Source organism: Gopherus flavomarginatus, chromosome 6 (assembly GCF_025201925.1).
Source record: "Gopherus flavomarginatus isolate rGopFla2 chromosome 6, rGopFla2.mat.asm, whole genome shotgun sequence".
In the NCBI taxonomy this organism is placed as follows: Eukaryota; Metazoa; Chordata; order Testudines; family Testudinidae; genus Gopherus; species Gopherus flavomarginatus.
In genome coordinates this window covers 116270941-116284527 of record NC_066622.1, presented here as the reverse complement: position 1 = coordinate 116284527, position 13587 = coordinate 116270941, and the positions used below count along the sequence as shown (strand labels likewise).

The 13587-nt window shown below is 43.7% G+C and overlaps 1 protein-coding gene across 5 annotated transcripts in view; it reads left to right on the top strand.

The window, feature by feature from the left end:
- PTPRE (protein tyrosine phosphatase receptor type E) overlaps nt 1-13587 on the top strand; it is a 181654-nt gene that overhangs the window by 85478 nt on the left and 82589 nt on the right. For 4 of the 5 annotated variants that reach the window (XM_050959414.1, XM_050959415.1, XM_050959416.1 and 1 more), the window contains exon 2: nt 855-961. In XM_050959414.1, the coding sequence (XP_050815371.1) occupies nt 859-961 (103 nt within the window). In that variant the 5' untranslated portion in view covers nt 855-858. Of the gene's footprint in view, nt 1-854; nt 962-13587 lie in introns of those variants that run through there. The other variant, XM_050959418.1, reaches the window with a different exon arrangement.

Genomic DNA, 13587 nt, shown 5'->3' with positions numbered 1-13587 from the left:
TTCTGGAATCTCCCCCGTCTCCCATGATTTCCCAAAGATAATAGCTAGAGGCTCAGATACCTCCTCTATTAACTCCTTGAGTATTCTAGGATGCATTTCATCAGGCCCTGGTGACTTGCAGGCATCTAATTTTTCTAAGTGATTTTTTACTTGCTCTTTTTTTATTTTATCTTCTAAACCTACTCTCTTCCCGTAAGCATTCACTATATTAGACATTCCTTCAGACTTCTCAGTGAAGACCGAAACAAAGAAGTCATTAAGCATCTCTGCCATTTCCAAGTCTCCCGTTACTGTTTCCCCCTCCTCACTGAGCAGTGGGCCTACCCTGTCCTTGGTCTTCCTCTTGCTTCTAATGTATTGATAAAAAGTCTTCTTGTTTCCCTTTATTCCCATAGCTAGTTTGAGCTCATTTTGTGCCTTTGCCTTTCTAATCTTGCCTCTGCATTCCTGTGTTATTTGCCTATATTCGTCCTTTGTGATCTGACCTAGTTTCCATTTTTTATATGACGCCTTTTTATTTTGTAGGTCACGCAAGATCTCGTGGTTAAGCCAAGGTGGTAGCGAGGGTCTTGTGTAATATTGTGTAATTCTGTGCTAGCGAGGGTCTTGTGTAATACTGAATGCTAGCTAATAAATCTTTTGTTGAATTATTTTTAAAGAATTTCTAATTAATACATGTGCTTGCTTGTTTTTTCTCTTCCATCATAGATTAAGATTGAATAATAAGAACACAGGAGAGAATAAAACATATTTTAAATCTATTGTAGATTATGAATGGTTTTTTTACCCTGTTTTAAGAGGAAAAAATTAATAATTTGCCTTTAAATTTTTTCTATATTTTCTTTGCTTTACAGATCCATGATGGAACACTCCAATTCATTCTTGATTGTTTGTATTAGTTTTCTACTTGTTGAAGCTTCAGCGCACAATGAAACCACATCACCAAATAACACAACAACAAGTAAGGAAGCATTTAATTCTTTGGGTCAGTAACGGGTAAGATTCATACTCACAAAATCCTGAATATTTCTCTGTTCCCTCTAATTCCACTGATGCACTCTCACACATATTTTAGTTTGTTTGGTAACTTTTTATTAAGACAAAATTACAATAAAATATCAACATAGTATATTGTACATTACTGATTACTTATTCAGGATCAGGTTAATATTCAAAGAACCGAGATAAATATTTTGGCTTGTTGGCATGCTCCTCTGTGTACACTAAATAGGGTGACCAAAAACTAAATAGCTATCCTGTTTCTGGAGCTTCTCTTGTATATTATGTACTTAGTATGAAAGTTTTTCTATTACAAGAACAGTCCATATTTTACTATACCACAATTCCATAGGAAGAGAAGTCACATTTTTCCAATAATGTGCAATCAAAATCTTATTGCTAACAATAAAAAATAACTTAATTTTGTCATTCTGTTTAAAATATAGATCCTTTACTGGAGCATTAAGTAAGCAGGCTGGGAATCTCTAAGAAGCTAGCATTTTGTCATGAGATGAATCTCTTTAATAATTTCCTTCCAAAATAAGCATATTTAGACATGTGATTTTGATAATTTCTGTTTTAGCAGTTAAAGCTTTAACTTTTGAATCTCAATGTCTACTGTCATTCAGTAATTATTGTCTGACACTTGCATTGTCTGTCACTCCTTCATAATTTCGCACAACTCTGAAAATTTAAATGCATAAAAATTAAAATATCCTTTAAAATAAACATTGATATCTGTTGAAATTATAAAAAAAAAATTGAATTCTGCGAAGCCTATTCTTTGTTAACCCGATTGATCACATATTTTAGTTGTGATGCATAATAATAATAATAATAATAATTAATAATAAGCTGAATTAGGGAAAAGCTACTCCGCCCCACTTAACAGGCTTTTACAAAACTAGAGAACTCACCCTTTGTCATGTATATTTCCATGTGTATTTTAATATGCATCCTGCCATGTTGTTAATTTAATGTCAGGGTTACCAACGGAGATGCACTGAAAAAAAAAGAGTACTTGTGGTAGGAAATTCATCTTTATCAAGGCTACCCTACCTAGCCAAGAAATTTCATATGTTTTCCATTTCTCCATGCCTTTTACTATCTTATTCCACAGTGGAAAATAATTTGTCTTTAAAAGTTTTTGTTTCTCTACATACAGGGGTTCTTAAACTGGGGGTCGCGACTCTTCAGGGGCTTGAATGGTTATTACATGGGGTTGTGAGTACATGCCTTCCAGCTAGCTAAGTCTGCTGTGAAGTCTGTGCTAGTAAGTCTGCTATAAAAAGTGATATTAACAAGGGGGTAGCACTCCGGGGGTATGCTGTGTGAAAGGGGTTGCCAGTAAAAAAAAAAAAAAAGTTTGAGAAGCAGTGTCTACAATACATAACTCCTAAATATTTTAAAGATTCCTTTATCCATTTTAGTTTATGTAGCTGACAACGGTTTGTTTTGATGTGTTCAGAAATGTTAATTCCTAAAATTTCAGATTTCTCTGTTGGATCCCAGAGTACTAAATAGCAAGAAGATGCAACAGATGGATGTTGAACATAATGGAGAGAGGACAAGGGTGACAGCATTAGCAACACAAGGTTGCTTATATTAACGAAGTGTCAGCTGAGATTTGGAGGTGGTGGGGTTTGTAGATCTTTATCGGTTTTGATTTAAAAAAAAAAGTGATGAGTGTGTAGGATGTTTCTGTGTACACACCATTTAAGAAGATCACAAGTTATTTACTTAAAATGTCTACTCTGCTGTATTTTTAGCCAGTCTTAAAAGAAGATAGCTTATTATATATTACTACTTCTTATGTGGAATCCCCGTTACTGGAGGTTTACAACTATGGTAGCCCATTCTATATAGTCCGCTGCTAATCTTCTTTTGCTCGACCCAGGATACCACATCATCCATTCAAGATCTTCTTTTTCTGCTTCGTGTTCTTCTGCCATCAACTTTTCCTTCCAGTGCCTATAAAAATGCATCCCTTGCTGAATTTTATAAAATGTGCCCTGCAAATTGAATCTTTCTTTTCAAAAGTTCTCTAACTAATGTTTGCTGAGTTACAGCCGTCTCTAGTATTTTTCATTGGGTACGCTGTCTGTCTATGATATTTTCAGAATTATTCTATAATGGGTCAGCAACCTTTGGCACGTGGTCTGTAGGGCCAGCTGTGGCACCCCCTGGAGTGTCACACTCATGCGTCGGTATATCAGGCCCTACGTCCTCTCAGTCCCTTCTTACCACCCATGTTGGTTAGTCAGAGTGCCTTTCCTTGCTTAGCAGGGGTGAAAGTAAAATGGAGTTCTTACCGGTACGGGGCCAGCTTTGGACCCCCTAGAAGGGGCGAGACCTCAGGTGGAAGGGGCAGGGTTGGGGTTAGCGTCCCCCAGCCAGTCCATCTACGCTGCTTGGTCCGCACCACCTGGGGCTCCAGCGGTGATTTAAAGGGCCCGGGGCTCCAGCTGCCGCTACTGCAGCAGCAGCAGCCAGAGCCCTGGGCCGTTTTAAATCACAGCCCCAGTGCAGCTACTTCTTTTGCTTTAATGTCGCTGCCCCTTTTGCGCTCCCCACCCCCATCATCAGCGGCCCTGCCAGGTCGTCGCTGCCCCTTTTGTTGCCCCCCCCCGACTGCGGCCCTGCCGGTAGGGACCTAGCAGGGCCGCCGATGGGGGCGCAAAAGGGGCAGCGATGTTAAAGCACTGCTGCTGCAGCTCTTTAAAGTCAGTGGTACGGGCCTGTACTGGCGGGTACTTTTTACCGGTATGCCATACCGGCCTGTACCGCCGTACTTTCATCATGTTGAATAGCAGGGGCTAGTGGTTTCGTCTCTTCTGACTTTGAGCCTTAGGGTCTTGTAAATAGTTTGTTTATAGTAGTTAGCATTAAGTATTTGTTTAGCGTTTAACTACTAACTACACTTGAGTCCCAGAGGGGACTTTGCTCAGGCTGGGCGTGCCCTGGTCTCCCGGCTTTAAGATCTGTGTGGACTGTAACTGGCCTATGTCTATTAATGACCCCCACAGCGGCTGCTTCAAGTGCTTGGGGTAGTCACATGTGAAGGACAAGTGTATTTGTAAAAATTTTAAATTCAGGACTCAGGAAGAATGGGATATTTGTTTGCGGGCTTTCCTCATGGAGGCTTCCCTTCATCCGGCTTCTGAACCATCCCACCAAGACTCGCCTAGCACCTCGGCCTTGGTGCGCAGTGCACCCCCAGCACTGGACTCTGCCCGGCACCGCTCCCCATCGCCCAAAAAGAAAATAAAGAAGCATGGCTCCTTGGGACTGAGCAAGTAGTTCAGGCTGCCTTGCCACTCCGGAGTCACATGGACATGCCTCCTTGACTGGGTCCCGTAGCCCCTTAAAGAATTCACCACTCACTCCTGGGAGTGGTAGACCCAAACTCGTGGCGGCATCGACTCTTTCACAAGCTCCCCCAGTGCCAAGAGAGCAGAGGCCTCTGCCCACACCACCAGCAATGGCAAAGGCTTCCCACGAGGGCAAGCCAGCCTCTAAGATCCCTCAGAGGGAAGTGGAGTTGCCCCGAGACAAGGCAGCGCTCTCCTCTGTGCTGCAGATCTCCAGAATTGCAGCCCAGATCCTCTGGGGCTTGCCCTCGATCTCTGGCACCATGATTGTGGTCTCGGCCATCTCGACACGGATTGCTTAAGGGGAGGCGTCGGTCTCTATATTGCCAGCACCGTTCGCCCTCCCACCAGTCATCCTCTTGGCGCATATCTCAGTCGCCTGCACTGTGGGAGTGCTCCCTGTCACAACTGTGGTCCTTCTCTCTCCCTCCCCCGGGCCTGGTCCCTTGATATCAGCACCAATCCTCTCACTCCAGGGAGTGGTCTCCGGTGGCAACAGTCAGCAGGCAGATGCAAGCATCGATGGCCCCACTATGGTCACCGGCAGGGAATGCCTTCAGCTTGGAAGGACAGTTCAGCCCCTCGCCCAGACTCCACCAGAGGGATTGAACTCCTGAGGCCGCATCAACATTGATGGTGCTGCCTTGGCAACATGGCCAGTGGCCAATGCAGAGGCTTTATTGGAGTGCGTGGGGCGTGCTGGTCATGATTATGCCCCCTTTGCACCTCTCATCTGCCGCTGCTTCGGAGCAACAGGTGGCAGCACCGATAACACCGGGCATGGTGCATGAGTCATGCTCGGAGGTTGAGGTAGAGGAGATTGCATCTACCCTCAAACTCTCCCTCCCTCCCTCACAGGGGACGATGCCCTCGGGCCTTTCCCGGTGGTACAGTCGTCGTCTTCATCCCTGAATGAGGTGGTCATAGAGTCATAGACTTTAAGGTCAGAAGGGACCATTATGATAGTCTAGTCTGACCTCCTGCACAATGCAGGTGACAGAATCTCACTCACCCACTCCTGTAATAAACCCCTAACCTATGTCTGAGCTACTGAAGTCCTCAAATCATGGTTTAAAGACTTCAAGGTGCCGAGAATCCTCCAGCAAGTAACCTGTGCCCCACGCTGCAGAGGAAGGTGAAAACCCCCCAGGGCCTCTGCCAATCTACCCAGGAGGAAAATTCCTTCGCGACCCCAAGTATGGCGAGCAGCTAAACCCTGAGCATGTGGGCAAGACTCACCAGCCGGACACCCAGGAAAGAATACTCTATAGAAACTCAGATCCCACCCCATCTAACATCGCAGGACCCTTGAGGGCCAGCCCGCCTGATGACTTTAAAGAACAACAGGCCCTACTTTGATGGATGGCCAAGAACTTGGGCCTAGAGGTAGAGGAGACGGCCAAGCAGGCAAACACCTTATTCAGCGTCCTTTCAGCCTCTACCCAGCCCATGTTGCACTACCAGTGCATGACTGGGTCCTCAAAATTGTCAAGGCCCTCTGGCAAATCCTATCTTTCATCCCTCCCACCTCCCAAAGGGCTGAAAAGAAGTACTTTGTCCTGGCCAAAGAATCATACCCACCCACCTCTGGGCTTGCTGGTTGTCTCTGCGGCCAACGAAAAAAGACAAGCAGGAGCACACCAGCTCAACTCCCAAAAATAAAGAGGCTAAAAGCATCAACTAGGGCACAAGCGTCATCAATGGCCTTCCTGGCACATTGTGGACCTTTTGGGGGGAGAAATTTATTCCACTACCAGCACGTTATCTTACAGACCAAAAGGCTGCAGTGATGCCAGGTAGCAAAGATTAGATTGAAAGAGGAACACATTTTTTCTTTTCCATTTGCTTAAACATGTTTAGGTAGATTCACTGTAGGATTAAGTACGTGTAGCCAGTCCTGCCCCAGCTTCTGATATTGGCATCTGTCCCAGTTTTCTTTCCTGTGTTCCACCAGCAGTTTGCAGAACACTAGAGATTCTTCTTCTCTTTTATTTAAATGTGAGGTTTTGCAACATTACAATGAATTACATGAGGACTTTGCATCTCAGCTCGTGTTATTGGTTCACAATGTGACAATCTAACACATTGTGAGACGAACTCATAGCTTTGTTTCACAACCAGTTCACCTTAGATGTAATTTTGTAATTGCAACAAAGCTGTAAATGAAATTGGGTTGAAATCTCTCTAAATCTTGAATCTTTTGATGAGAAAATGAGGGAAGGTGGTTTTTAAAATTTTTTTCTCATGCCAGTGTTTATTTTCAGTTGCTATTCTGCTTCTGCTGGTACTACAACTATACAGAAATGATATTGAAAATACTTAGGTGATGTAATTTCAAAAGGACTTCAAGACAAGAGACTAGTTTCACTGGTGCACTCTGGCTTGCTTTCTGCTTTCCTGACTTGCGTGTTTTAAATTAATTAAATAGTAACCGATTTGCATGTAAAATAAAGCATTCCATATATAGAAACTATATTAATAATTACATTTGCAGAGTGGAACATTCAAAAGTCAGAAAATGATGAAGCAAGTTTAAATGTGGAGAGCTGTAAGTTTTACTGCAATAAGAAACATTTTTTTCAGTATCTCTTCATAACATTGAACAATTTTGTCTCAACTTTAAAAAAAAAAAATTCCTTGGCTGAGGACAAGCATGACAAATTTGAGCCAGAAAAGTAAATGAATTAAGAAATGATAAGCACCTAATGACCTTTTGTGCAACTGTAACAATACATATTGCTTCAGCATTAATTACTAATTCTGTTATGTCTGTCAGGCAGTTTGTGTTCTGTTACTATTGCTTAAATAAGTGAATCATAATAGACTCTCTGTTACCATGTGCTCCCCCCATCAGTTTGTCATATCTATCTGCTGTGTCTCATCAGGTAGCTAGATTGGAAACTCTTGGCAGCAGGGACTGTGTTCTCATTATAAGTGTTTACAGTCCTAGCACAGTGGGATACTGATATCTGATTGGGCCCCTAATATAGTAACTACCCACTTAACGTCTTCTCGCTTAACATTGTTTTGATCTTACGTCCCTGCTCAATTACAGAACATGCTCCATTTAAAGTTGTGCAATGCTTCACTATAACGTTGTTTGGCTGCCTGCTTTGTCCACAGCTGGCAGCCCCCCATCAGCTCCCCTATGCCTCCCCCTACAGCACCTCCCAGCTGCTGACTGACCCCGTGGATCAGCGCCTTCCCCCTCCTCCCGCCCGCAGCAATCAGCTGGCTTGTGACGTTCAGGAGGGAGGGGGGAGGAGTGAGGACTCGGCATGCAGGCTCCGCCTCCCTCCCCTGCCTCCTGAATGCTGCAAGCCAGCTGATTGCCACAGGCAGGAGGCAGGGGAGGGAGAGGGGAGCCTGTGCGCCAAGTCCTCACTCTTCCCCCTTCCTCCTGCCCCCTGAATGTTGCAAGCCACCTGATTGCCACAGGCAGGAGGGGAGAGGCGTGAGGACATGGCACAAGGGTTGAGCCCCCAGCCCCTGGTGCTTGCAGAGTAGGGGAAACTGCCACTGCTGCTGCTGCGCAACATGCATCTTCTAGCCTACAGCACCTTCAGCTTCCTTGCCTGCCCCATTGTCTGCAGTGCCAATGGGCTGTGCCTATGTGGGGTAAGGTGGGGGCACCTCCCAACTATAGTACTGTACGGCAAAAAAAAATTTCCCTGGAACCTAACCCTCCCTCATTTACATTTATTCTTATGGGGAAATTGGATTCACTTAACATCATTTCACTTAAAGTTGCTTTTTTCAGGAACATAACTACAATGGTAAGTGAGGAGTTACTGTACAAATAAAAATAGTAATTTTTTATTTCTTAAGAACATGGTGTATAGACCAAAAGAGCACATTGGCTTAATGATATCTGCTCGAGTATGTTACACCTTTCAAATGTTACATTAACTTTTAATTTATTGCCAGTGTTCTGTCTTCAAAACTAATTAAGACCCATCAAATTACTATTATTTATTATTAATATAGTTCTATAGGTATGCATGACCTATTACAGAACATATACAATCCTGTGATGAAATTGTAGCCTCATAGAAGTCAGTGGCAAAACTCTCATTTATTTCAGTGATGCCAGGATTTCACTCCAATTCCCTACTCCAGTCTAGTGTGCATTCACATGTATAGCAATCACTTTCAGCCCCAGAGAGGCCAGTCTTGCTGTGGTGTCCAGCTCTCCTATGAGAGCAGAGAGCCCCCACAGAGGAAGCTAAGAATCAAGTATCAAGAATGCCTAGTTTCCAGGGCAGTGAAGTGGAAAAGGCTGAGAGTCAGGCATGCCCTGCCTGGGATTCCCACTGCATGTGCAGAGGAAGGGGAGGTTGTCATGTCCAAGCCGCACATCAGTCTTCCTCTGATGATTATAAACTTTACCAGTTCTAAGGAATACTGGCATAGATCTTCATGATATTCTTCCTCTGCTATCTTACCTCTTTTGTTGAGGAGTGAGAAGTTACCAAGGTTGGCATTTAAAGTACCATTATTGGTATCTATGTTAGTACCCACTGAAATGGATACAGCAGTTCACATCTCAGCGCTATCCCTTCAGGCTGTCTGAAAACTCAGGTAGACATCATTCGATTGGTTTTGCTTGTATCACATTTTTGAATGTTTTTTTACACAATCTTAACAACTAGTGACTAGTCTTTTGTTTTAAATGACAGCTGGGTGGATTCCAGAAAAAAAAATAGTTGCCTGCCTGTCCTAATGCCTACCCTCCAGTGGCACACCCCATCATAGGGGAAATGTGGGCTCTAGGACCAGGTCTTTTTGCTTTACGGCATCCAAACATAGAACTGCGAAATCAAACGGCCTTTCTGAAATATAGTCAAGTAATTAAATATGGAAAATGGGAAAGAGAAGTGGCTTGACACACTTGTATCACTTCTTAGACATATTAATAAAATTGGAAAAGTCAGTTTTTATGAAGAGACGCTGTTCATCTTCAAAGTTTCACACTTAAATTCATTCCAATTTTGAGTAAATGTGGATAAAAGAAAACACATATTCAGTGATTTAATTAAATCTTAATTTAAATGATACAAGCAAGATGTGTAGTAGAAACTAAATTGGATTTTTAAGAAGTATCAAAGTCCTCATTATTTAAATATATATTAAGTACATATTTATAGAAAAAAAAATGAACATTGACTGTTAGACAAAAATGCATATATGACAAAAATGCTTTCCTGTATAAAGAGCCCAAATTAATAGGATTATGCACTTGTCTCATGCTTTCAATAGCCGTTGAACTGTGCAATAATCATTTTTAATCCAAAAATAAAGATTACTTGTTCCAGTGCCAAATATTCTTCATTTGAAGAGATTATTCATACAGAAGGATCTGAAGGATAGTAATAATTCCATTTAATCCCGCTGTCCTTCTGCGTGTTTTCAAATTTTATGAAGGATGCAAAAGTCACCATGAAAAGTGTGTGCTAGTTTTGCTGCATGTCAGTGTTCCAGAGATGTAATTTAAAAAAAAAAATGTTCACTGACTACTTGTTAAACAGGCAGACATATTACATTTATATTAACCATTGCTCAACAAGACTAATGCCATTCTTGTCCTTGGTCAGAGAGAGAACCATATTAAAGTGTGTGCTCTATTTTACAAAATATAGGTATTCTGTTCTGTCAGCATTCTCATTTGCTGAAGACAAAGCATCCAAAAAAATGTAATACCATGCCAATAAGCCAAAGATAACCTAATTAATATTTTATTTATTTTACTGATTTGGAATTACATTTAATAAGTGTCTGTCTATTGCTCTGGGCACCTTCACAGTAGATTAAAATTTATGCTAACAAATACAATTCAACATATAAATACAATATGCTGTTTATAGTATTGAAATAATAACTCAGTAACTCATGGTAATTGAAATGCTACTCAGGCCATGTCTACATCTAAAATTTTACAGCGCTGGTTGTTACAGCTGTATTAGTACAGCTGTATAGGGCCAGCGCTGCAGAGTGGCCACACTTACAGCAACCAGCGCTGCAAGTGGTGTTAGATGTGGCCACACTGCAGCGCTGTTGGGCGGCTTCAAGGGAGGTTCGGGGAACGCGAGAGCAAACCGCGGCGAAGCTGGTCTCCTTCTCCGGTTTGCTCTCTCGTTCTCCGAACCCCCGAGCAAGCAGGTCTCCTTCCCCGCGGTTTGCAGGGTGGTTCGGGGAACGCGAGAGCAAACCGCGGCGAAGCTGGTCTCCTTTCCCGGTTTGCTCTCGCGTTCCCGAACCACCCTGCAAACCGCAGGGAAGGAGACCTGCTTGCTCGGGGTTCGGGGAACGCGAGAGCAAACCGGGAAAGGAGACCCGCTTCGCCGCGGTTTGCTCTCTCGTTCCCGGAGCCACCCAGCAAACCGCAGGGAAGGAGATCTGCTTGCTCTGGGCTCCGGGAACGAGAGAGCAAACCGGGAAAGGAGACCCGCTTCGCCGCGGTTTGCTCTCGCGTTCCCGGAGCCACCCAGCAAACCGCAGGGAAGGAGATCTGCTTGCTCTGGGCTCCGGGAACGAGAGAGCAAACCGGGAAAGGAGACCCGCTTCGCCGCGGTTTGCTCTCGCGTTCCCGGAGCCACCCAGCAAACCGCAGGGAAGGAGATCTGCTTGCTCTGGGCTCCGGGAACGAGAGAGCAAACCGGGAAAGGAGACCCGCTTCGCCGCGGTTTGCTCTCGCGTTCCCGGAGCCACCCAGCAAACCGCAGGGAAGGAGATCTGCTTGCTCTGGGCTCCGGGAACGAGAGAGCAAACCGGGAAAGGAGACCCGCTTCGCCGCGGTTTGCTCTCGCGTTCCCGGAGCCACCCAGCAAACCGCAGGGAAGGAGATCTGCTTGCTCTGGGCTCTGGGAACGCGAGAGCAAACCGGGAAAGGAGACCCGCTTCGCCGCGGTTTGCTCTCTCGTTCCCGGAGCCACCCAGCAAACCGCAGGGAAGGAGACCAGCTTGATTACCAGAGGCTTCCTCCTTCCACGGAGGTCAAGAAAAGCGCTGGTAAGTGTCTACATTGGATTACCAGCGCTGGATCACCAGCGCTGGATCCTCTACACCCGAGACAAAACGGGAGTACGGCCAGCGCTGCAAACAGGGAGTTGCAGCGCTGGTGGTGCCCTGCAGATGTGTACACCTTCAAAGTTGCAGCGCTGTAACTCCCTCACCAGCGCTGCAACTTTCTGATGTAGACAAGCCCTCAGTCTTAAGGGTGTGTCTATACTAGAAACTCTACAGCAGCACAGCTGCAGCTGCGCCTCTGAAGTGCAGTAGTGTAGACACTTACTACAGAAATAGAAGGTTGGAAGTAATGTAAAGGCACTGTGGAATAGGTTTCAATGCCCTTTTCACTGGTCAGTCTTTCATATTAAATCAGTCAACAATTACACTGCTCTACAGCCAAAATCCTTCTGAAATAAATGTAGTCCAACTTTACTAATTCTGGGTCACTGAGAACGAAAATGATGCTTAAAATTGTTGATTGGCTCTAGTTTTCAAGATATGCTATTGGGTCAGTCTATACGATCCTTGACTTGGGAATGGCGGAGGATAAGTGAGTTATAAAGGGAAGGGATCTCAATTTAAATCAGAAATGACTAAAATACATCTTTGACTGGGTCTACGAATAAATCTATGACTGGGTTTGGACAGTACTTGCTTTTTAGGCAAAACAATGAATGATGCAATCTGAAGCTGGTATTGCGTCATACATGATATGAATTGCATCATGTTATTCCTAGAAGTCATGGATGATGCAATCATACAAAGCTTACATCACTCTGCTGAACAAATTGCCCTATATCAGCTCTAGAAATCATACAGTGTCGTGGTCTCTTATTTGTCAGTGTTTGATTTTGCAAAGGGACACATTTCTGTTTAGCCAAAGTGAGCAGAGATGCCTCGTACTTGTGTGAACAGTGCAGATAACTTCTGCTATGTTTGTGGTGAAGTGACTTTTGCATCACAAAAGCGCAGTATAACCATTATGGTTAAGAAAGCCTATCGCCTTTCTTTTGGCTGCAAAATTGGAGATCAGGACAAGAGGTGGGCCCCACACATATGCTGCAACACTTGTGCAAGAAATCTTCGCCAGTGGTTGAACAGGAAAAGGAAATCTATGCCTTTTGCAGTGCCAATGATTTGGAGAGAGCCAACAGATCATACCAGCAATTGTTACTTCTGCATGGTGCCTCCAGTTGGGAAAGGTGTGTCAAAAAAGAAAAAGTGGACTGTGCATTATCCAAACATTCCATCAGCTATACGCCCAGTACCCCACGGAGAAGGACTGCCGGTTCCTGATGCAGCAGAATCATTCTCACTTGAGTCAGACGAGGAAGAGGAAGAGAATGAAACTTCTGGTCCTGAACCATCAATGTCACAGGACCCACATTTTCTCCCATCCTCCTCCTCTGAACCACACCTCATAACACAAGGTGAACTGAATGACCTTGTCAGGGATTTGGAACTACCCAAGAGTAAGGCAGAGCTGTTGGGCTCCAGACTACAGCAGTGGAATCTCCTGGCAGGCTATCAGGGCAAATGGAGCCCATCAATGCTTACAGACTATTGCTGGACAGTGACAAGAGATGCTCCATTTAATGAATACAAGAGACAAGCCAAGAAGCGCCAAGTAGACACTGAATAGGACTAAGCTATGTACATAATAGTTTTTTGCCTTTTGTTTCATAATAAATTTTATTTATATAACCCTTTTGCTGATTTTTAAAGTGTTACATAAACAGGACAGGTGAAATCTTATCATGTAAAGCAACCATAAACACATGAAAAGACCTAGGTTTACAATTTATGATTAAAACTCTACTATCTACACAATACACATAGACATAAAATGTAAAAACTTAAATATCTTAGAAACAGCAGCCAATCAGTTGTTTTAATTGTCATATATGAATTCAGCACATCAAAATACATAATAAATATCACATTTTATCTCTGAAGCAGACTACTTCTCAAAAATTGTAGACTCGTGTTATCCATCAGTTCTCTCCAGTGCTGATACACCAATCTAGGCATCATCTATGGATTGAGTTACGTTGGATTATGTTCAGAATTAGACCCAAAGGTTCCTCCTCCTCTTCATTTTAGACACTACCCTGCTCTTTTCATGTAATAAAATGAGGCACAGTCAGAAATTCAGCATCATTAAAGGAAGTGCTGAGACAAGTTCTTGAATATTTATCAAGACAGTGCG